The following is a 21,899-nucleotide window of genomic DNA, read 5'->3' on the forward strand; positions in this document are numbered from 1 at the left end:
GCCAGAAAAAGTAAAGTGGGTTTCGCTGCCAGCTTCTCAGTGCCATGGCGGTAGTCATAGAAGAGAGGGAGGCAGGGGCCACGTAGGACTGTGTGCCACCAGTGTAAATCTCTCGGTGAATTTAGAATATTAATAGCGTTATCATTTGACCATTATTGTGTATTTTCTATTTGATTTTATGAACTATCAGTTATTTGTGCAGCATTATTCCTAAATTAAATTTGGTCAGAATATTGTTTTTAGTTTTTTTCTTTCTTCATTCTTTCTTCAGAAAAGTCGTCTCCAGCTGGCTGCATGTTTTTGTCCATTTTGTTTACAACTTCAATAACCCATAATAACAAAGTAAAAACATCTTTAAGAACTTTTTGCAAACGAAAAAGGAAATCTTTCATTTAGAAAAGTATTCAGACCATTAATTCTGTTTTTTGTAGAAACCCCTTTGGCAGCAATCACAGCTTCTTGGATAAGTGTCCTGGCACACCTGGATTTGGGCGGTTTATCCCTTTCATCGCGGCAGAAGCCACTGCGGCATTTTATTGGCCGAGTGCTTCAGGTCGTTGTCGTGTTGAAAGGTGAACTGTCGCCGCCAGTCTCAGGTCGCGTGCACTCTGGAGCCCTCTGTTTATTCGGCTGCATTCATCACTTCCCTCAATCCTGACCAGTCTCCCTGTCCCTGCTGCTAGAAACCCCCCCACCAATAGCTTAATGTGCCACCCCCATCCTTCACCACAGGGGGGGTATTAGCCAGTCTAGCTGCTCTCCTTCCGGCAGATTCTCTCATCTCTGGACAGAACTCGTGAAGCTCTGTGCAAAATGTCAAGGGGCCTGAATACTTTGTGAAGCCGCTGTACATTCCCATTTATTGTTTACTGTGTTATTTTTCTGGTTTCCCTCTAGCAGCCATACAAAATTAAGTCAAAAGATGGATAATAAGCCTGACAAAACAACCCACTGAGCGAGTCCCACTGTGGTTTATTTACCATTTAAAACCCTCCGACTGGTACAACATCATACGCAGACGGTCTGTGGTCTCAAACTTGCTCAAAAGTCTTGAAATTCATTTGCATAGTGCCCCCACTGGAAAACAAAGTCTCTCTCAAGTGTAACCAGGCCACTCATGTACATTACTAATGGTCTTCCCCCTGCGTTATAATGTACATGTCTATTGAGTCTCCTTAATTATTTAGTGCCAAATTAGTATGGAGTGAGGGCAGGGGCATAACAGGGAGAGTAGTTATAAAACACATCAGAATCAGATGGAGCTTGTTTAATATTAATGAATATAAACCCTTTCACTGAACTGAATCCACAACACTTGCTTTTCATTTTCCCCGTGCTTCTGTGGCAATCACAAGGGGAGCAGTGAAGTAATTAAATGTTTGCAAAGAAAAAAAAAAACACAGTGACTTTAACATATGGTATAATTACATAGGATAGTAATTAGGACGATGCTTTTTCCAGCTGAGGATATGTCCACCTAGTTTAACTCGACACGTGGGAATGCTCGTGGCTTTCCGCTATGATATATTTAATTTCTCTGTTTTCTTGCACTAGCTCTTTGTTTGAGTTTAGTGGAGATGCTTTGAATGTCCATCCAGAGAAGTTCGATGTGGTTTGTTCTGTAGCCGTGTGAAGGTGCTATATGTAAGTTTTCTCTGACTGGAGGCTACGGTGACTCACTATCATGTAGTAGTATGATGAGACGGGACGGGCTGGGTTTAGCTTGTTAGCGTGAAATTTGATACTGAACTCGCAATTATTTCCTCGACTAGGAAGCTGTACTGTATCTGTTAAAAACCAACTAAAAAGCTGCTGCAGGTCACTGACAGTATGTTTTATAATCCACTTTTAAAACAGCAATCCTTTCTTTAACAGCTGTCCCAACAGCCAGCGGCACCGGTGTCGAAGCTGAACTCCCGTGTGGTTTAGTATAAATATCAAATTGTGCTTCTCCCTGTGCTGGCCTCTGCGCTGCTGCTCACAGTGGGACCCCCCCCCCCCAACACTCACTTAACAGCCTGAGTGCTTCTGGCCAGACATGAGGAAGCTGGGAAAGGTATGGAGAGCGAGAGAAAAGGATTTACAGAAACCTTGAGGGTTGACTTGGTGAAGAGGACTGGCACAGAGAGAACTTCTCCCTCCTGCTTGGGAACATTTTCAGTCATGCAGGAAGTGCTAGTTACTTCTTTATTAAGGTAGAATCCACATTTCTTGTCAACCTATGGGATGTTGGCATTTGTGCTGATGATCCATCACAGAGGGAGGAGAGGGTCCGGCTGCTGGCAGAGAGAGATCTATTGTCTTTCACTCCTCAGGAGAGGAAACCTCTCACCGTCAGCTGTCCTCCCCTCTCCTTCCTCTTCAGCTCTTCCTTCTGTCTCTTCCACAGTTATGACACCAGTGTTGACTTTTTTATGCCTGCCTGACAATCTCACTTCCTGTCTCTGTGCACATCGGTTTGAAGCTAATTTAGGCCAATAGGAACTGAACAGCTACAGTCTGCAGAGTATGGTCGGGTATGGTCAGGCCTTAAATATTATTCATTAGATTCCACTTTTCAGCTTTTAAGGCAAGACAAGTTTATTTATATAACACCGTTCAGACACAAGGCAGTTCTAAGTGCTTCACAGAGCCATGGAGATATTTGAATGAATTAAATAAGAAAGAATATTTATTAAGTTAAGTTGACACTAAGATGAGGTCAGGATTGTATAAAATCAGGTAGGAAACTTAAGACACCATCTTCAGAGAAGTGCTGCAGTGATAACGATTAAAAAGATGTTATGTAATAATGTTTTAAGGCCTTATTTAAATGAGCTGACAGTCTCAGCAGCTCTCAGGGGCTCAGGAAGCTTCACCTTGCTTGGTTCTGGGAGAGAGGGAGATAAGGTAACAGCATATTGACAAAACTGTGTTTTCAAAGTAAATGCTGCATTTGCTCTTCAAACCTCTCTCTAATGATTATGCTCTTTCTGTCGGTCCTCCAGATGCCAAGGCCTGCCCCAGCGGTGAGTTCATGTGCGCCAACCGCAAGTGCTTGGCCACCGTCTACGTATGCGACGGTGACGACGACTGCGGCGACGGCAGCGATGAGCTCAAATGCACCTCCCCTCTCACCTGCGGGCCCAACCACCTCCGCTGTAACACCTCGGAGTGTGTGCCGCTCATGTGGAGCTGTGACGGAGACCCCGACTGCTCCGACAGTTCAGACGAGGGGCCGGAGCGCTGCGGCAGGGACGGGGTCCCGTACCTGCCCAACCGCAGGGCCAACTGCACCGCTGGAGAGTTTCGCTGTGCCAACGGGGAGTGCGTGCGACTGACCTGGAAATGTGACGGAGACCCGGACTGCAAGGACAAGTCTGATGAATCTGACTGCCGTGAGTTTCTCTTCCTGTCTCCTCACATGCTGAACTCTCCCCCGTGGCTTTTCTTCTCAACCTTGTAAGAACCTCTACATGTTCTCTGTCGTATCATGGCCGTCCTCTCTTACATGTTGCTGTGTCTGAAAGGGTTTTTGTTGCTACATAAAGAATATGCAGCTGGGTTGAAGGATGGTTTCAGTGCGAGAGAACACAGTACACATGTAACCATGGTTACCTGAAGAGGCTATAGCTGCGTCCTATATTACATACTAATTCTAAGCAGGTCAGTACACATGTTGAAAATGCTCGATTTTTGAGTGTTCTGTTCGATGTTTATAAAAATTAATAGTATATTATAGTATAGTATATTAGTTTGATATTTTTTCCCACAATGCAATTCCCAAGGAAAATGTAGGCGCTATTTGTAGTTGCAAAAATACTAAATTAAATATCAGTTCCTGGAAAACAACAAAATGGGTGAGAGATAAAATCTTTCAAAAAAACATTTAGTTTTCTCTTTGTGAGGTTCAGACACATATTGTGTAATTTCCTTTAAACTACATGCAAGTCTTGTACCAACTGAAAAGACAAACCACAGTATATTATGGCAATTAACATATAGTACATACTGTGATTAGTATGTAGGACGGAGCTGGTACACAGCTCATCTCTCCAGCTGGAGGCTGCTGGTTTTTCTTTGATTCTGTGCACTACAACATCTTATTCAAAGATGGCTGCAGACCAATCAAAAGCCCACACATTCAGAGGTAGCTGCACTGGAGGTCGGTTATGTTGTACATTATCTGTGTGTGGACAGTTTGCACCTAAGATATCTGTCTGCTTTGAGACTGGAGAGTGGGGGAAAGAAAATCTCAACAAACAATATTTCCTGCCGTTTCTGAGGTGTTACTTTGTCATTTAGCACGTTTCCACTCTGCTGGGAGTTAGTGTAGGTGTGTTTTTTTTTCTTCCTCTTCTAAATGTGTCGGGTAAAGAATGTGTTGCTGTTGATAAACACCGTGTGAAGATGGGGCTTTGTGATAAAACAGGTTTTCCTATTAGCTGGTCATGGATGGGGGAGCCCTGAAGCTCCTGTCTCACTAAGCCAGAGTGTGAAGCCCAGATAGTCCCACTATTCATTATCAAGATGTGTGGTGCACACTTCAAGCCCACCACTCACACTCTGTGGTGTCATATAAGCAGCCCTTACAAGAGATTGATGTTTTGTTAACCAGCTGAATCCCCGCATTAAGGGAGACGACCAACCTCGTATATTAGCAGAGGTTACTGTAGAAGCCATTTATGCTGTGCCTTCACCACCTCTTCTATATTCGCATATGTCTATGTGGGCATTGCCTTGCCACAAACATTTAATTCTCTGCCCACTCTTCAGCTAAAAAACAAAAGCTACTGCTGTGGTTCAACGATATATTTCAGAATTTGCTGCTTGTCCCTTTAAGTGAACAAAATGTCTGTATGCTGCAGCAGGTTATTTGGCAGTTAGATCTGTAGATCGATCTCTAGATTCGGAGTATATAGACTCTATAGAAGATGATGTTGTGTATATGTATGTGCACCAATGTGTGCATGTGTGTGTCCGGGCTGCAGCAGCCCTGGCTCCATTACACTCCCCGTGTCCTGCTCGTCTTGTGATAACACTAAATCATATCCCCCTCAGTCATATATACGGCCTTTTAGTGTGTTTGAGAGAGGACTTATATGAGCAGACTGTGCCCTGTTGATGAAAAGCTTCTCTGTGCTTGAGATATTAATGAAATTTGGTGTGGCTGCATTACTATATTGAAAATAATTCATCACACGCCCCCAGGTTAACAGTCTCTGTCCTTTAAGCAACACCGAACACCGGCTGTGAATGCATAGAAGTGCAGTATATGTTATTGCACATTGGGGATTTTCTTGCCTTTGCTCTGCAACAGGTGAAAGTAGAGAGACTTGATTAAAACTGATAAATGCGACGAATGGTCTCGACTTGGTTTTGGTATTAAAAGGGATTTAAAGCGCCCTATTTTACACAAAGCGGCACAAAGTGGCTTAACACAAAATGTCTTTTCTACTTTCAGATCGACGCAGTTGTCATTTTCTCGTCCGGCACCGCCATTGTTTAAATAGCGAATAATCTTTCACCCACCTGAGCACCCAAGGGTGTGTTGGTCTTAAGATGAGCAGTGGTCAGGCGCATTGTTGGCGCGTCACTATCATGAGGCAGTGGGAAGCGACTGCCTGATTGACCAACAAACATCTGGCCATAAGTCAGCAGCGCAGTATTTCACTGTTATTTTATGTGCGCATTATCCAGAGAATAACATACGCCTACATAGGTGGGTGCACAACGCACATACGCTCTGAAATCTAAGTGCTGAAAATGCACTTAGACGGTTGGATAAGTCAGGTGGAACATTACAATACAGCCCTCACAAGATCGGAGCATCCTGTGTGGCGTGTTGTGGGTTGTATAACGTTGCTATGCGTCATGGATGTTTCTTGGACCTGAATGGAGCTCTGCAGTGAAAGCGTCCTTTGTTTCTTAGTTCATGATAAATCGCCACCTTTTCGGTTCACAATGGACCAAAAAATGTATTTACACTTATAATAATCACAACATAACATAAAAGAGCTGTGCACAAAGCATTGATTTGCTCAGCCCCTCGGGGTGCACAGAGCCGCCGCCTCCGTGTGCCTGACTGGACGCACTGGTCAGTCACAATATGTAATTAACTCGCCACACACAGAATCTAATTCTGCGTGAAACACTGCTCCGTTATAATAGCAATCTGCCAAGGTGTAAACACACCTGGCTGTTAAAGGGAATGGGAGATGGCACTCTCGTGGTTTATTGCATGTTATGCCCGAACCACACGCATGATTACCTAAGAGACTAAGTACAACCCATTTGAACAATGATCCTGTTTTTCCCACCACTGTAATAGCAAAAGTGAATACGGACATGCCCTGAATGCACTTGCCTCATTTACACCGTGCGCTTTGGACCGTTAAAATAGCGCCCGAATCTCACATATGTGTGTTTGTGCGCCTCTTGCAGCCCTGTTGACGTGTCGTCCCGATGAGTTCCAGTGCGGTGACGGTTCCTGCATCCACGGCACCAAGCAGTGCAACAAGGTCCATGACTGTCCCGACCACAGCGATGAATCTGGCTGTGTCAACGGTGGGTACGCATGTCATCGCTGGCTGCCACAACCTGTCCTCCTCTCTGTCTCTTCACCTGTCTTCTTCTTTTATGGATGTGTCTGTTTGAATCTTCCTTCCTATTTGTTGCTGCATCTGCGAGTATTTATATTTATAAATGCCTTTTTGTAAATGTCAACCTGTGTAACACTGATTATATAATTTGGCCCTTGTATATTTGCTCTGCTTTCTCACTTCAGTTTAAGTGTTTAAGTCTGGTTTGTGTTAAGAAAACCAATGAATCAGAACAGCTCCTAATGCCTCCGTGCTGGAGAAGCCAGGCCTGGAGACAGTTTGCTCTTGGCTTGTCAATCCGTCCATCCCATTGTTGTGAACGCGTTATCTCAGGAACACTTTAAGGGAATTTCTTCTAATTCAGCACAAACGTTCACTTGGACACAAGGATGAACTGATTAAATTTTGGTGGTCATAGGCCAACCCTAAAACTAAAAACTCTCAATGTGATAACTTCCATTTTTATTAAATTCCCTCCAAGTCTTCACCACATATATTGTGAGTGTGGACAGACATGGATGTCAACTGCAGCGTGATCGGTTGGCGGAGGCAAACAACCGTGAATTGCGGCGGTAATTCTAGCCTGGACATATATTACTTTTGAATCATTTGCTGTAATGACCATTGATGTTATGTTGTGTGGATCCAGCCCACTGCTTTTTGTAAGCCAATTTTTTTCCTTCTCACCTCTTCTGACTCAGATGCATAATTTACCAGCGTAGAGCAGAAATATTTTGCAGGAGATTAAACCCCAGCACTGTGAAACCGGACCAAATTAAAGTTCAGCTTTTATTACACTAGACTTTTTATGCTGGATGATATGAATATCTGAGCGGGAAGTTTTTGTTTTTTTTGCCATCACTTGATTCACATGAGTCTTCAATAATTAGGCAACTCTGGAGATATTCAATTTGACTTCACACACTTTTTGCATGCATGAGCTTCTGAATCAGTAGCTTGAGCAAATAAATGTTCCTGAAGTTTGTGATGCAGTTGCTGATCGCTCTTCTGCTCATTTTCACACAGCCACCAAATGTGAGGGACCGCTGAAGTTTCTGTGTAAGAATGGAGAGTGTATCGACAGCTCCAAGGTGTGCGACTCTGTCAAGGACTGCAAGGACCGATCTGATGAGCCCAAGAAAGAGTGCGGTAAGACAACTTTTTCTATTTCTATTTTTTTTGTCGGCTGTTGCCAAAAGCTGTTTTTTTACGCTTGACGCAAATGAAGTGTGTTGCTTTTTTAGTCCGCTCTGCTCATAGGTCAGAGCTTCTTCCACGATTCCCAGTTGTGTGAAATGCTCAGCAGTGACATTACACAATCTCTTGTTTTGTGTGTGTGTGTGTGTGTGTGTGTGTGTGTGTCCGCAGAGCTTTTGTTTCAGCCTCGTGCAGCGAGAGAGCGCGTACGTATCTATTGTAAATGGATTCAAGCAGTTAATGTAGCGGCGTAATCGTGTTTGCCATAACAAAATGCGGCTACCTCCCTCCTATTACCTCGCATTTCAAAGGCTTTAGAAGCGCACTCAAATGAGCTGCAGCTTCCGTTGATCAGAACAACAGCCTGCGTGTACTAATTACCATCAAACGATAGAAAAGGGGCTTCTTCATCTCTCCTCTTCACTCCACACACCATCGTCTCTTAACCTGTTTATTGACCATGAATAAATGATGGTGATGTCTTAGTTAAAGAAACTAAACATTGCGTGTGTGCTAATTCCCTCCGTGTTGAAGATGTCGATCAGAAAGTTTCAGGCATTAGAGACGGTGAGAAGCAGGCATGCACTCATAAAATGAAATCTCCTGCGAGGATGATAAATCTGAGGAGGGGGAAGTGACAGCTGGCAGAGGAGACTGACCTCTGCCATGGGCAGAAATTACAAGACCGACACAGGTATCCCAGAGTCTCCTCCTTTCCTCCCTCGTCTTCCTCTGTTATTCTTGCTCTCTCTCTCCTTCAACTCGGGTCTTGTTCTCAGCTCATTAAAAGCGTGTCCACACACACCTCGCTCATCGCTCTGCTCACTCATCTGTTTATCCACAAGATGTTCCCCAACTGAAACAAAAAAAAAACCCCACCCCACACAGAGACAACAATCCTCCCCACTGCACTGAAACACACTGATCCGTAGATGTTCAGTGTGATTGCATTCGCCTGATCAACTTAGACAATATATTACTCTACTCATGCATTTTTTTTTTCTTCTGTTTCTGTTTCACACCTCATTAAAAATAATGGCATATTACCACAGTACTGACTCATTATTCGCCACGCCATTCATTTCTTAACGCTGCACCATCGCTTTCTGTTTTCACTCAGAGAAACGGCTGAAAATATGTAGGACATTACGGTGAGAGAGAGAGATGGAGGCGGAGGAGAGAAGGAGAGACGTTGTCTTTTGTTTGCCCATGAGAAAGGAGAGGTGACCTCTAAATCGTGTCCTTGGAAGCAGTCTGGAAAAAGCAGTTCATGTTTTCACACAGGAGCCTCCCCTGGGGCGTCTTTGTTTCCCACCCAGCTCTTCTCAAAGAAACAGGGATAAGTGAGTCCTCAGATACAGCTTCATCCTAGTCTTTTCTTTTGTCTGCAGTTAATTCTGAACTGACAGAAAGAAAGTAAACGGAGCTGCTGGGAGTGGCAGATTGTTGTCACCCATTTAGCTGAATTATAGGTGAGAATTTAATGTCGACCGGCACAAAGCAAAGATGAGAATTTACCCACAAATCTTAACCTTCAGTCTGTGGAGACTTCATCTTTTTTGTTGTTACAATAATTAAAGAATATTGTTATGTTATATTTTGTTTTTCCTCACTGCTCCATGGGTGAGGTGAACTGCTCTTCTTGAGTCCTTGCAGTCGATGTATGGAGTGCCGCAGGGAAGACATATTTTTGTAGGATTACCCACGAGTTAGCATCACCCTGGTTCCCTCGACAAAACTCCTATGATATTTTTACATTGGCTGTTTGATTTTTTCAGAAAATAAGCTCTGCGGCACTCACAGAACTGGTGCACCGGGTAAAACTCTGCCCACTTTTTGAATATTAGACTTACAATAATCAGGTAGCAAAACAAAAGCGAACAGAATACCAGTGTTGCTCCATATCTGCTGGATGTCTGAATAAACTGTTTGCTAACGCGTTGTCAGCGCCGTGTTCACAGCTCGTTTACGCTGCCCCCAAGTGGCAACAAATGAGTTATCGTAGGTTTAAAATAACTATAATTTAGAGAATATTCCATTTAAACTCGTTTGAGGTTACATCACATATACATCGATAATACTGAAAGGAAAGTATGGGAAGAAAATTCGTACTTACCTGGGGAAGAGAGGAAGTAAAGCTAGCCTACCTGCACACATACACGTTGTATTAAAATGCACTTTAGCTTTCTGTCTGAACACAGAAGAGTGTATGAATTTAACATTAAAATATTTCTATTTCTATTTACTCCCATAAAAAAGTGTTTGCCTCTACCCGTTTAAATTAAGTCTTTGGCAAATCCACATAGGATTTTATCAGAATTTATAATATCCTATTCATTATTTAACACAATAGCACACACACTACTACACTTGCTCAGACAAATATCCACAAAAGGGAAGCATTACAGATTCATGAGGTGTGAAAAGTGAAGTGAACATGCAAAAGGTTTGTGTATTTTTCAGTTTGCTGTTTATATATTTAACTCGTTAGGATTTATCTTGGAAGTGAGTGTCTTAGTGGGGAATTCATTGAAGCTTCACTTTGCTTAAGGCTCACTGGCCTCACACACACACACACACACACACACACACACACACACACACACACAGTGGCCTTGCTCTCAGTGACTGATGATATAAAGATCACTGGCTATTGACAAATGTGTTATAGTAGATTGGGTAGGATACTGTTGACAGAAATAAGCAGTCTGTGGTATTGAGGAGCGCGGTTTCTCTCGCAGTTTAATCCATTTTTCTCTTTATCATCCCTTTCCAGTTGTCAGCCGTTCATTGTGCAGCCATGCTTAATTGTTTGTGTAAAAAAAACAAAGCCTGTATGCAGTTGAATGAAGTGTAGGAGAGAATGTTTTCTGGTTACCTTCTATGATTCATTTAGACAATAGGCTTTTTTTTTTTTTTTCAAACCAAACATGGACAGAAATCTGCATTAAAGACAGTGGCAGTAAGTGACTTTTACAAATGGGCAAGCAGAGCCAAAGAACCAACTAGAACTGCCAAGAAACCACCATCTCAATATGCGATTCAGTAATAGTAGCAAATCTCTTTTAAATTCATCGCCTGTTCTGTCTCATGACATCTGCTGCTCGTCTTTCCTGTGCTGGAAGTCTCTCTCCTGCGTCTTGCTGCTCTCTTCCTGGACATCTTCACCTTTCTGCACTCCTTCCTGGCTCGAGAAATATTGGGATTACTCCTTTCAACTGACAGTAAACGTGTAAAATATGAAGCTTAGAGGAAAAACATCCTTGAAAGAATATCACTTCTATGGTAATCTTCTTTTACCATTAACTGATAATGCAAATGTCCAATAACAACCCACCCCCTCTGCTTGACAAGCCACAGCCTTTGTCAATGGGACATGACAGATAGCAACAGCAGGTAGTGAAGCTAGCCTCCGGAGACGAGCAGTTTGCATTTCATGATGAATGCAAACTGGCAATATCAGGTGTAAGGAGAGACATCGCTTCCACTTTGATAGTGTGCTAACTAGGGGCTAAACGATATGCAAATAAAATCAGTCTCAATTATAATGGGAATGGTAGGCTAATTTTTGCATTTAACTTTCACTGGAAAAAAATATAAAGATGATGATAATGTGATTTTTGCTGGTGTCTGAACCAAACAAGCATGTTCCCTTAGGTCTGGAGAATATGATTTCTCTGTAGCACCACAGTGCTTCGTTTATGGTTTGTTGTGAGACAACAGAAAGTTCTTGTCCTGATGACACGCTGTTGGTTATAATATAATATAATAGCTTTATAATTAGTTCATATACACTGCTGATAAATGCTGCTTTATCCACCAGGTGAAGATGATATTTTGTCCTCTGCTGTACTAAACACATTTCTGGAGGAGATTTAAAAACTGAACCTAAAATCTCACCGGCTGACTCCTGAGCCTGTGTTGCGATCAAGTAATTCATAAACCCTTTGTGTGCAGCACAAGCTGACTGCCTCTGCTTGCTTTATTGTGTGCCAGCATTGTGCCAGCTGCTTTGACCTAGTTTTAAATGAGAGTGGTTGTGTTTTAACATCTTTTTTTTGTTTTTAAGCTTCTGTCATTTTCAGGATGCATTTACATCACTCTGCCTCGATTCAGCGTGCCTGTCTAATTTAGATATCCTCGCTCGCTCCTGTGATGGATCCTTATGGGACATCCCGGTTCACAGCATTAATCCCCTCTACACACATATTTCATATCCCTGCAGATGGACCTGATTCTCAGTTGAAGAGCTTACTGTGTGTGTGATGTCGTGTCTCTTTGATTCCTCCTCCACTTTTGAGAATATCTGATATGGATTCAAAAAGGGATGGAAAAGAGCTGAGCACAAGAGCTGAGATAAAATGAAGATTGTGAAGATGACATCCATTCTCCCAACCTGTGTGCCACACATATTTAAACACCTTTATCAAAGATCACTGGCACTGCTCTTCCCCTCACTCTGGAAGATTTTATAGGAAATGAAGCTGAGGCCTTTCCTAACTCAGATGTTCACCTCGAGGATTACCTCTTCTGTGATTTGCTGCATTTGACCGCTGGTGCCTTCTCTTTCTCTCCCAGGGCTGAATGAATGTATGATCAACAACGGCGGCTGCTCTCATGTCTGCATGGACCGACCAATCGGCTTTGAGTGCCAGTGCCCCACCGGCTACCAGCTGCTGGACAAAAAGACTTGTGGAGGTAAAGAGAGAAACATTTCAGGTGGATAGATGGAAAGAGGGGTGGGTGTGTGTGTGTGTGTGTGTGTGTGTGTGTGTGTGTGTGTGTGTGTGTTTGTTCTGTGAGCTCAGTCCATCACTCCCACAGGGAACTTCATAGCACAGTCATACTAGTCTCTTGCACGCGCACACACACACTAACACACACTCACGTGCATACACACATACTATGTCCTTCACACCATTCCCTGTCCTTTTAACACTACCATTTCCCCATCACACCCAAGGAAAAAGCCTGAAGTGGACAGGGACACACCCTCCTGTCTCCCTGTCCACTTCTTTCTTCTAAATGGCAACATGTCTGTGTTTCTCCTGCACTTACAGCCACAAATGTGCGTTTTCACTCAACTGTTATAGCTGTTATTTAACTTAAAAGCATGAATATTTATATATATATTTTAGGACTTAAGTTGCCTCTGATCTGCTGCGGCTCATGAGGGTGAATTAGTCACTGTCTGTCTGCGTCCGATTGCCTCTGTGTCTCTCGCTGTCTTCCAGCTGATTGATAACCCGTCTCTCTCCTCTCTCTGCAGACATTGATGAGTGTGAGAACCCCGACGCCTGCAGCCAGATCTGCATCAACTACAAGGGGGATTTTAAGTGCGAATGCTACGAAGGTTATGAGATGGACCCCGTCACTAAGACCTGCAAGGCGGAGGGTGAGTTACAGTGATGAACGGTCAACAGTGCAGTCGAGTGCAGGGCGGCCGAGATGGCACTTCCCAGAGTACAGGTGAACTCTGAGCTTTTAGTTTCCGTTTTTCTTTTTCATTTTGGATGATTTCATAACTGCACAAATGCTGTATTTTGTCTATTTTATCTTTATCAAGTTTATAAATCAGTGTAACCTACAAAGTTGCCGGCAAAACAAGCTCAGTTTGTTTAGAGAAACTTGCCGGCGCTGAAAGTTTAAAAAGCCGTGTTGCGCTGTTGATAACAAGACATTCTCTCAGATGTTGTGCTGCCTCATTAGTGCAACACTTCTCTCTCGCTCCTTTTGGGCCTCAGTGTCAAATCTCATAATCACAAACATCTTCCTGCTGTTAGGTTCTTAATATTGTTCTGCACCCACTTGTGCACTTGACATAATTGCTGAATCACCAAAGAAAATTTAAAAAGAATTAAAAAAAATAATGAAAATACAGCAAGTATCGCCAAGGCAACCACTCACTTTCTCCCAGGCATAATCTGTCCTCCAGTGTCCCGTCCCATTAGACAGTGTGATGAGTGACAGACTGATGTGTTTAGCCATGCCAAACACTTATAATTAGGTATAGCAACTCTTCGGGGGTACCTGGCTGAGTCACGGTGGAGGCTAATTACATCAATTTAATCTGCTCTCCCGTTAGGCTTGTTGACAACAGTTGTCAGACTAGTGGAGAACAAAGTGAACAGCTAAGAGGCCAAATCATTTTTCTTGACCTCCAACTATGGCCAAAAGCTATTAGCAAGAGGATTACAGAGAGAGGCCAGTTTATATGTTTACACTTCATTTCCCACAAAATGTTCATTATTTAATTGGCAGGAAACAGTGAGTCAAATGAAATGTGTTGATTTGGTCCCTGTGGCTGTCAAGTGCTGTGATTTTATTTCCCTCAATTAAACCAAGCTGATATCAAAGCTCAGCACTTGTGTATGTGTGTGTGTGTCTGTGTGTGTGTGTGTGTGTGTTTGCATTTGTCTGTACTGTATTTGTGTGTGGATTGTACTTGCCACCCCACCCCCACCCCCACCCCCACCTCCCTGCCGCCGTCTGCACTTGTGTATTTCTCCATGCATGGCTGCCCAGTGTATTTGCTATCAGTTTATCACGGCCAGGAGAGAACTGTGTGTCTGGCTGTGTGTCAAAGCAGAGTCGCAGTGAATGCAGCAGTTCCACCTCTTGGTTTTCGAGGCTATGAAAACTACTGCCGCCGTGACAGCCCATAAAACCAGCAGGGGGGCCGTTTTCCGCTTTAGAGAGGTTGGAAATGTTGTCATTGTAATGGCCAGTTTTTTGGAGAACACTTAGTCCTGAACGGTTCTCTCATCATTCAGACTTTGGGCTGGGAGAGGAAGGGGAGGGCAGGAAGAGGGAACATGCGGCAGTACAATACTACAATGAGGCTACGACACAGACTGTCAAAGGGGGAAACTGAGGCCAGCGAGCCATTAATGAGAGATTTTCATATCTGCCTCTGGAGATAACTGGCTGCAGCTGCCGTCCTATTACCGTACACTGTCAGGAAGATATAGGCTCAATATAGATGTTACAAGACAAAGGTGGGCTGTAGTTGCTAGCTAGAGTGATAAAACCCTCCCTGCAGGCGCACACTGAGTCTGTTACTCACTTGGCTTTTTCCTTGCCAGATTTATAACAGAATCAGTGTAGGGAAATGATAATATAAATGTGTCTAAGGCCCCTGTGCACATCTGACTCTAATTATAATGCATCCTAACTGACCTTATCACGAGCGGACAGCTCTAAAAATAGGTGTGAATGTACCCAAAATGAAACAAGGACACTGTTGGATGTAGGTGCTGAGGTGCAGGGACATGTGTCCAAGCAAGGAAATGCAAAGTCAACTCTTTAGCACGATTATAGCATTACACAGCTGTTAGCTGCAGTCCGTACATGTCTCAATGACATATAATGTCATATCACAATTTTGTTGACAAATGTGTTTCTCTGTGTACTTGTTTCCAGTATGCAAATATCTACTGCAGTCTTCTTCTCTGTCTCTGTATGAAAATGTTGGCTGACTGATAAAAATCAAATGGTTACGTGGAATGGAAAAATCCAATCACAAGTGATCACAAGAGAAGCATTTAAGGCGCATTGTGCTGCCAGGTGAGACCAATCCGTTTGATAGGCAAAGTGCCGGCCTCAACATTTAATTTTATTTTGTTGTATTTATGGGTCCAGTTTTGTTGCAGCTGAGTTTGAGGGAACTCCGTAACTGATCCTGATTGTTTTGTGTTAGCTAAGGCTAAGATAAGGAGAGAACACTCTTTCACTTTGTTCAAGGTTGTTTCTCAGCCTTCAGAGGAAATTACTAGTTTTTTACTGTGTGTGAGTGTTTTCATTCATGTGTATTTAATTCTGCTGCCTGTGTGCTGTTGAAGGAGAGGCAACAGAATGCTAAGGTATTCCTGATCTATATTCTCAAGCAGAAAATAATAAGGAGCGTACAACTTAATGATGCATACAGACGCACTGATCAATACTACGACTATTCAGCAGTTTTTAATGAAGGATTATTGTCCCTGCACTCTTGTTAGAGGAGGATATTGAGCTGTATCACACAAGCTTTTCTGTGTTATTTATCTGTGTGAAAAGATCACATTCAGCATATTGACATTGGTGCTACAGATGTGCAGCAGCACATTAAGGTGCAGCACATTTTGACACAGTGGTGAAGCCACCGTGATGTTACCATAGAGAAATGTCTACATCCTTCCCTGACACGCAGCGTTTCCCATCAGGGTCAACAGTCTCGAGTCCAGCGCACAAACATTACGATGCTGGTGTGAAAAAACAATCTCGCAGGCTTATCGGCATCTTCTGTTTTTCTTTTTTATGTCCTTCCTTTACCCCAGAACAGGGCTGTATGTTTTGGGTTTAATTATTGACATAAGCGCAGGCACAGCCATTATTTCTGATTCAATCTAAATCCAGACCATGCTTGCTCAGAATGTGTTTAGTGAACTTGATTTTGCTAGATATAGGTTGGAATTATTTTAATGCACTGCCCTTGCTGCCGAATTTAAATCACATTAACGGTGCTGTGCATAGATGATGTGTGGAGCTCCTGGACGAGAGCATTTTTCTAATGAGAGATACCAGCTTGAGCCCTTCTTTTGGCCCACTACCAAACTGTCAGAGCTGATTTGACTGGGCATTACTGAAGCACATCCCAACTCTAATGTATTCCTCTCACTAACGCACCTTTTATAAATTGCCCTGCACTGTAAAATACAGCTGTGTGCCCTCATCCACACTCTGATGCTGACTTCATTGTCACCAAAATGGATCCCTAAATATTCTTTGCTTTGCTCGTAGGGAAAAGCCCTTATCTGCTGTTCACCAATCGGCATGAGATCCGACGCATCGACCTGGTGAAGAGGGACTACAGCCAGGTGGTGTCCACGCAGAAGAACGCAGTAGCTCTGGACCTGGATGTGGCCAACAACCGTGTCTTCTGGTGCGATCGCTTTCATCGCAAAATCTACAGGTAAACGAAGAACGGGAACCGGAGTTCCAGTTACTTACCTGATGTGGTAGATCAGAAACTTGATGTTGATTTGATTTTATATGTTTGAATTTGGATTTTAGGATAGAGTTGTTCCGATACCAGTACTAGTATCAGGAAGTAGTGCTGTGCAGCCACTGGCAACTACTGTTTTAGAGCAGTGAAGAAGAATTGATTTCCAGTAAATAGTGTAAAACTCTCAGCTGTTTGGCAAAATGTTGCACTGCAAAGTCCCACCAGTAATAATGTCAAGGGGTGGCACTAGTGTTAGAACAACTAAAGTAAGAATTTTTATTGTTATCCAGATTATGATTAGATAATAAAAGAAAGATTCTTTGGAATTCATGTATCTAATTGTGTTTTACAAAGGGTGTAATATGAGCCATGCATTGTTTACATTCATGTTCACCCACTAGCAGTCCTCCTCTTCCCTGCCTTTGTTGGTACGTTGCTTCATTTAAACCACATCCAGCAGCAAGCTTGGCCTTAGATTAAAAGGTCTAAGCTTAAGTTTGAAACTGAGGCTAGAAAGTCTAGAAAGGGAAGCTTCACTTTATGCCTTATTTTTATAAAAGTTTGACTTTGCTCTGAGTAATGCATTTTAACACAGATGTTATTTTAAATACAGTTAATTGATGTAGTAGTTGCATCATGAATCGTGAATGCAACAGATGTTTCGTCTGTTTGTTTTCATGATATTTGTTGTTTTCAGGATGAATAAGTTTAATTCTACCAAAATACTCGCATCTTGAAAGATGAATGTTTTTGTTTCCGAGTCGATGGCCGAGACCTGCTGTTATTCCAGATTAATTCCAGCCCTCCTCTTGTTATCCCAACTACGACACCCCCCCCCAGTCTATTCTAATTGGAGCACTGTGTTCTCCTTATAAAATGGATGTTAAGAGAAAAGATCTCTGGGGAAACTAAAATTGAAATTCCTGTTAAGGAGCACAGCTGCCTGGCCCTCACCTCACACCTCTGCTGGGGCCAAGTCATTAGCGGGCAGGGCAACCCCTGAGTGAGGCCTTGTCTATTCTGATAAGGGGTCCATCTAAGAAGGACACTAACCCCCGGATGAACCTGCTCAGCGCATGGCCCAAGGCTACAGCTCGCACACCGGTCCCACTCTCTGCTCTGCAGTCGCTTTACAGCACATGTCAACAGTGATCACACATTATCTGTATGTGGTATCCACTTGTCCTGTGATTGTCCTGTAGGAGCCAATACATCCACTTTATATCCACTCACAAGTGATCAAATGAATGCACCAAACACAAACAGACTTTAATTTATGCTTAATTTAGACAAACATAAAAGCTTTTTAACTTATCATCCCTTCATTTATTCAGATTTGCTTCTGTGGTTATTTTTGAAATCACTGCAGTCGATACTTTACAATGATAAATGTTTCTGGTAGGCTTCCACTTAATAAGGAGGATAGTGTTTACAGAGTCATTATCACAAAATAAGGCCCACCACGTTGTCAGCCTCCCTCCACTTCACATCGATTTTGCAATAATGGAATGGCTGGCTTCCTGTAGATGTTTCCTTATATATTTTCCTCCCTTCAAAATACTCCTTGCTCCCTCTCTGTCTCCCTGCAGTGCGTTTATCCACGAGGCCAGTGACCCCTCCCAGCAGGTGCCGCTGGTAGATTCATCTCTGCAGACCCCTGTGGGCCTCGCTCTGGACTGGCTCCAACACAACCTGTACTGGACCGACTCTGGAGACAAATCCATCTCTGTGGCGTCAGTGGACGGCACCAAGAGACGTGTCCTCATCAACACTGACCTTAGTGAGCCCCGAGCCATAGCACTGGATCCCCACCATGGGTGAGATGGATATGTCAAGTGTGTCTTTGTCCAGGCGCACAATGTCAATTGCCCTAGGTTCACAAATCAAGCATTGAGGCAATTTTCTAAAGATTTGAATGAAAGGATCAATACTTATGATCATTAAACCATTATCTGTATAGATCATTACAGTGCAAGAAACCACCAACCTGCAGTTTGGCTCTGATCTCAAAAAGTATGCTAATTACTGAACTGCATGCTGTAAATTTATATAACAACTGTCAGTGCGTCAAGATAAAATGGTGTCAGACTGTTGATATGTAAGTACCCTCCTCCATATCTCTTTGAATATTCTGGCAGTCACTGTGCTGATCTTGTTTATTCCTCATCTACAATACTGAAGATGATGGTCGATGACCCCAGATGAAGATTTGTAAAGTGATTTCAGCTTGGGACCCAGAAATTGAATAAACATAATCCTCTTCCGGGACCATGTCTAATGACAAACATAAGAGAACTCTTGTTGCTGTACATGGGGATCCAGAGTAACAAGCCTGTGACCCATTTAGAGTCCTGACTCAATGATTTTTTTGAAATTCTGTCCTAGATGATCGCGCCTAATCTGGGAAGCTTTATGAATTTTTGTGCCAGCGTTTGCTTCTGCAGCTTTTTTTTTTTTTGTTCTGGTGATCCAAACCCAGATGAAAACAAACATGCACAGAAATGAACTAAAATAAACAGGCACATAGCCTAAACAGAGGCGTACACACTGTGAGATTTTATACACATTACAGACCCAATCATAACTGCCCAACAGGAATCCAGCACACGCAGAGCGCTCACTGTGATGCCAAATGAAAGTTCAGTCTTTGCAGGGAAATTCACTTGATGTCGGTAATAATCATTTACATGGAAATGACTGTGTAAATCAGTGTGTACTTTCCTGCTATGATCTCCGTCTGATTGCCCAATAACCATTCAAACTATGCTGAACTCGTACAGCAACAGCATTTGAATTGGCTGGTTTAGCAGAGTATTTACTAACGCTGGTGATTTAGCACAGCCACAGAGTTAAATTGAATGCAAAGCTATTAATTATGACATAAAGGGCCGTGTGTCTTGCACACATCTGGAAAGCAAGAACGTGCACAAGAAAATGGAAGTCGTCTGCTAATAAACTTGAAATATCAAGTGGAAGGACATACTCCACCCTCAAGGACAAAAACTGTAATAAAATAGTTAAATATTCCTGTCAGCTTGTACAAGGTCAGAGGCTTCCTGGAGTTATAAAAGAACAATCTGGGGGATTTCTGGTCATTTAAAAAATGTAAAGTATAATAAGTTATATGAACTAATTTTTATATATATATATATATATATATATATATCTGCTGCCTCCTAATAACAAGGCACTAGGCTACTATTATTAAGTCAGGAAAACTGAAGATTAAAGCAGGAAGCAACTGAGAGACAAATCCACTTGTGTTGTGGTTTCGTGGTGCTGAACGGACAGCTCCCATAAACTGAGCTTTATACAGATCTGTTCTTGCTGCAGTAATCTGAATTCCTGTCGCTACATCTGCCATCAAGTGGTTTTATAATGTACCAGTGGCTATTAGCAGAAATTTCTGGTATTCACAGATGTTAAATCCTCCACTAATCAGAGGGTCGATGATTCAACAACTGGCTCCTCCGGTCCTCATGTCCTTGGGCAAGATACTGAACCCCAAATTGCCTCTGATGGCTGTTCCATCAGTGTATGAGTGTGTGTTTGGTAGAAGTGCTGTATGTGTAAAAGAAAGTGTTGTATGAACGTGGCTTGTAGTGTAAAGCGCTTTGAGTGGTCGATAAGACCTCTGCAGTACTGTTCAGTCCTATTGAAAAATCATGTTTTCAGCTGCCATTTCTAAAAATGTTCGTTCTCTTTGCTGTTTTTATTTAACTTTTTTTTTGTATAGGATTGACCTACAATAGGCTGCATAGTGCATAATTGTTTTAGCACCATTGCTTTTCATCTTGTGGTGTCCTGTGGTGCAGTCCCCATAGTAAATATAGATATAAAAGACTTTTACCTAAATAAATAAATAAATTTAAAAAAAAACTAGACAAAAATTTAGGAAAGCAGCCGTGCTGGTGTCTGGGGGAATGGAAACAAAGCCCTACCTACTGAACAGAAACGCTAAACTGAAGAATTCGAGGGAAATGTTCTGGACACACTGATTGTTACAGAATACACGTCACACCAGTGTCACCAGAGAATAATAACTGCATTATTAAAGAAAACAGTTGTCTAGTTGTACACTGTAGTTTTAATATCACATTTCTTGCTGAGCACAGCAGCGCTTCATCAACACGCTATAACAATAATATAATACGTTGTTTTTTCTCCAGCTTTATGTACTGGTCAGACTGGGGCACACGAGCCAAGATAGAGAAGGCGGGGATGAATGGAGTGGATCGACAGGTGTTGGTGGCTGATAACATTGAATGGCCCAATGGCATCACTTTAGGTGAGAACAGCTGTTTTTCAACCCATGTTCTTAAATTCGGTATTACACTGAACTGTACTTTACACTTTTCTAGCAATTGTTGTGTGTTGCTAAATGTGCTTGAGAGGAGCTAAAACACTCATTCAACTCATTGTAGGTAAAGGTCAATAGTAATTGAAATAGTAGGGGTAATGTTTAAAGTTGTTTTGAAGTTCTCACATTTGCTTTGGAATGATATTTGAAGTGTGTCAGTGATGTAATCGTGAGAATCTGACATTTTAAAACTTAATCAATATCACCTGAAGGGATTTGTTGTGCTTATCGTGAAGACAATCAATTTCCACTCAGCTTGGGAAAGTCTTATCTTTATGTGCATGTGTGTGCGTGTGTGTGTGTGTGTGTGTGTGTGTGTGTGTGTGTGTGTGTGTGTGTGTGTGTGTGTGTGTGTTTCCCAGACGTAGCCAACAGGCGTCTGTACTGGGTGGATTCAAAGCTGCACCTCATAGCCAGCGTGGACCTGAACGGAGCTCACCGCAGGACACACATGTCGTCTGCAGAGAGGCTGGGACACCCCTACGCTCTGGCTGTTTTTGAGGTTTGTGCATGTGCGCCACTTTATAGATCTCAGTCTCTCGTGCTGTAACACTCAGCAATAGACTAGAAGGATTTTGGGCAGTTGTCCATGATCTCATCCAGCCTCCCACAACTCATCATATCTACATCTCTCTCATTAGCCTCTCAGGGGCCTGCAGTGTAACTGGGAATTTGAATGTAATGACTGTTAAATTCAATTTATTGTATGCTCTGTGTGTGTGTGTGTGTGTGTGTGTGTGTGTGTGTGTGTGTGTGTGTGTGTGTGTGTGTGTGTGTG

The 21,899-nt window shown here is 42.7% G+C and overlaps 1 protein-coding gene across 2 annotated transcripts in view; it reads left to right on the forward strand.

Annotated features, from left to right (window-relative positions):
* The window catches only part of LOC111670550 (low-density lipoprotein receptor-related protein 8-like), a 78,474-nt gene that overhangs the window by 44,971 nt on the left and 11,604 nt on the right, over positions 1–21,899 (forward strand). For both annotated transcript variants that reach the window (XM_023427303.1, XM_087179579.1), the window contains exons 5-13: positions 2,988–3,377; positions 6,424–6,546; positions 7,608–7,730; positions 12,357–12,476; positions 13,048–13,173; positions 16,557–16,728; positions 18,351–18,578; positions 20,931–21,049; positions 21,484–21,623. In XM_023427303.1, coding sequence (XP_023283071.1) covers positions 2,988–3,377; positions 6,424–6,546; positions 7,608–7,730; positions 12,357–12,476; positions 13,048–13,173; positions 16,557–16,728; positions 18,351–18,578; positions 20,931–21,049; positions 21,484–21,623 — 1,541 coding nt within the window. The remainder of the gene's footprint in view (positions 1–2,987; positions 3,378–6,423; positions 6,547–7,607; positions 7,731–12,356; positions 12,477–13,047; positions 13,174–16,556; positions 16,729–18,350; positions 18,579–20,930; positions 21,050–21,483; positions 21,624–21,899) is intronic.

The sequence above is a fragment of the Seriola lalandi genome, unplaced genomic scaffold (assembly GCF_002814215.2).
Source record: "Seriola lalandi dorsalis isolate HSWRI2012SDOR001 ecotype SW California unplaced genomic scaffold, Sedor1 jcf7180002054857, whole genome shotgun sequence".
Classification (NCBI taxonomy): domain Eukaryota; kingdom Metazoa; phylum Chordata; class Actinopteri; order Carangiformes; family Carangidae; genus Seriola; species Seriola lalandi.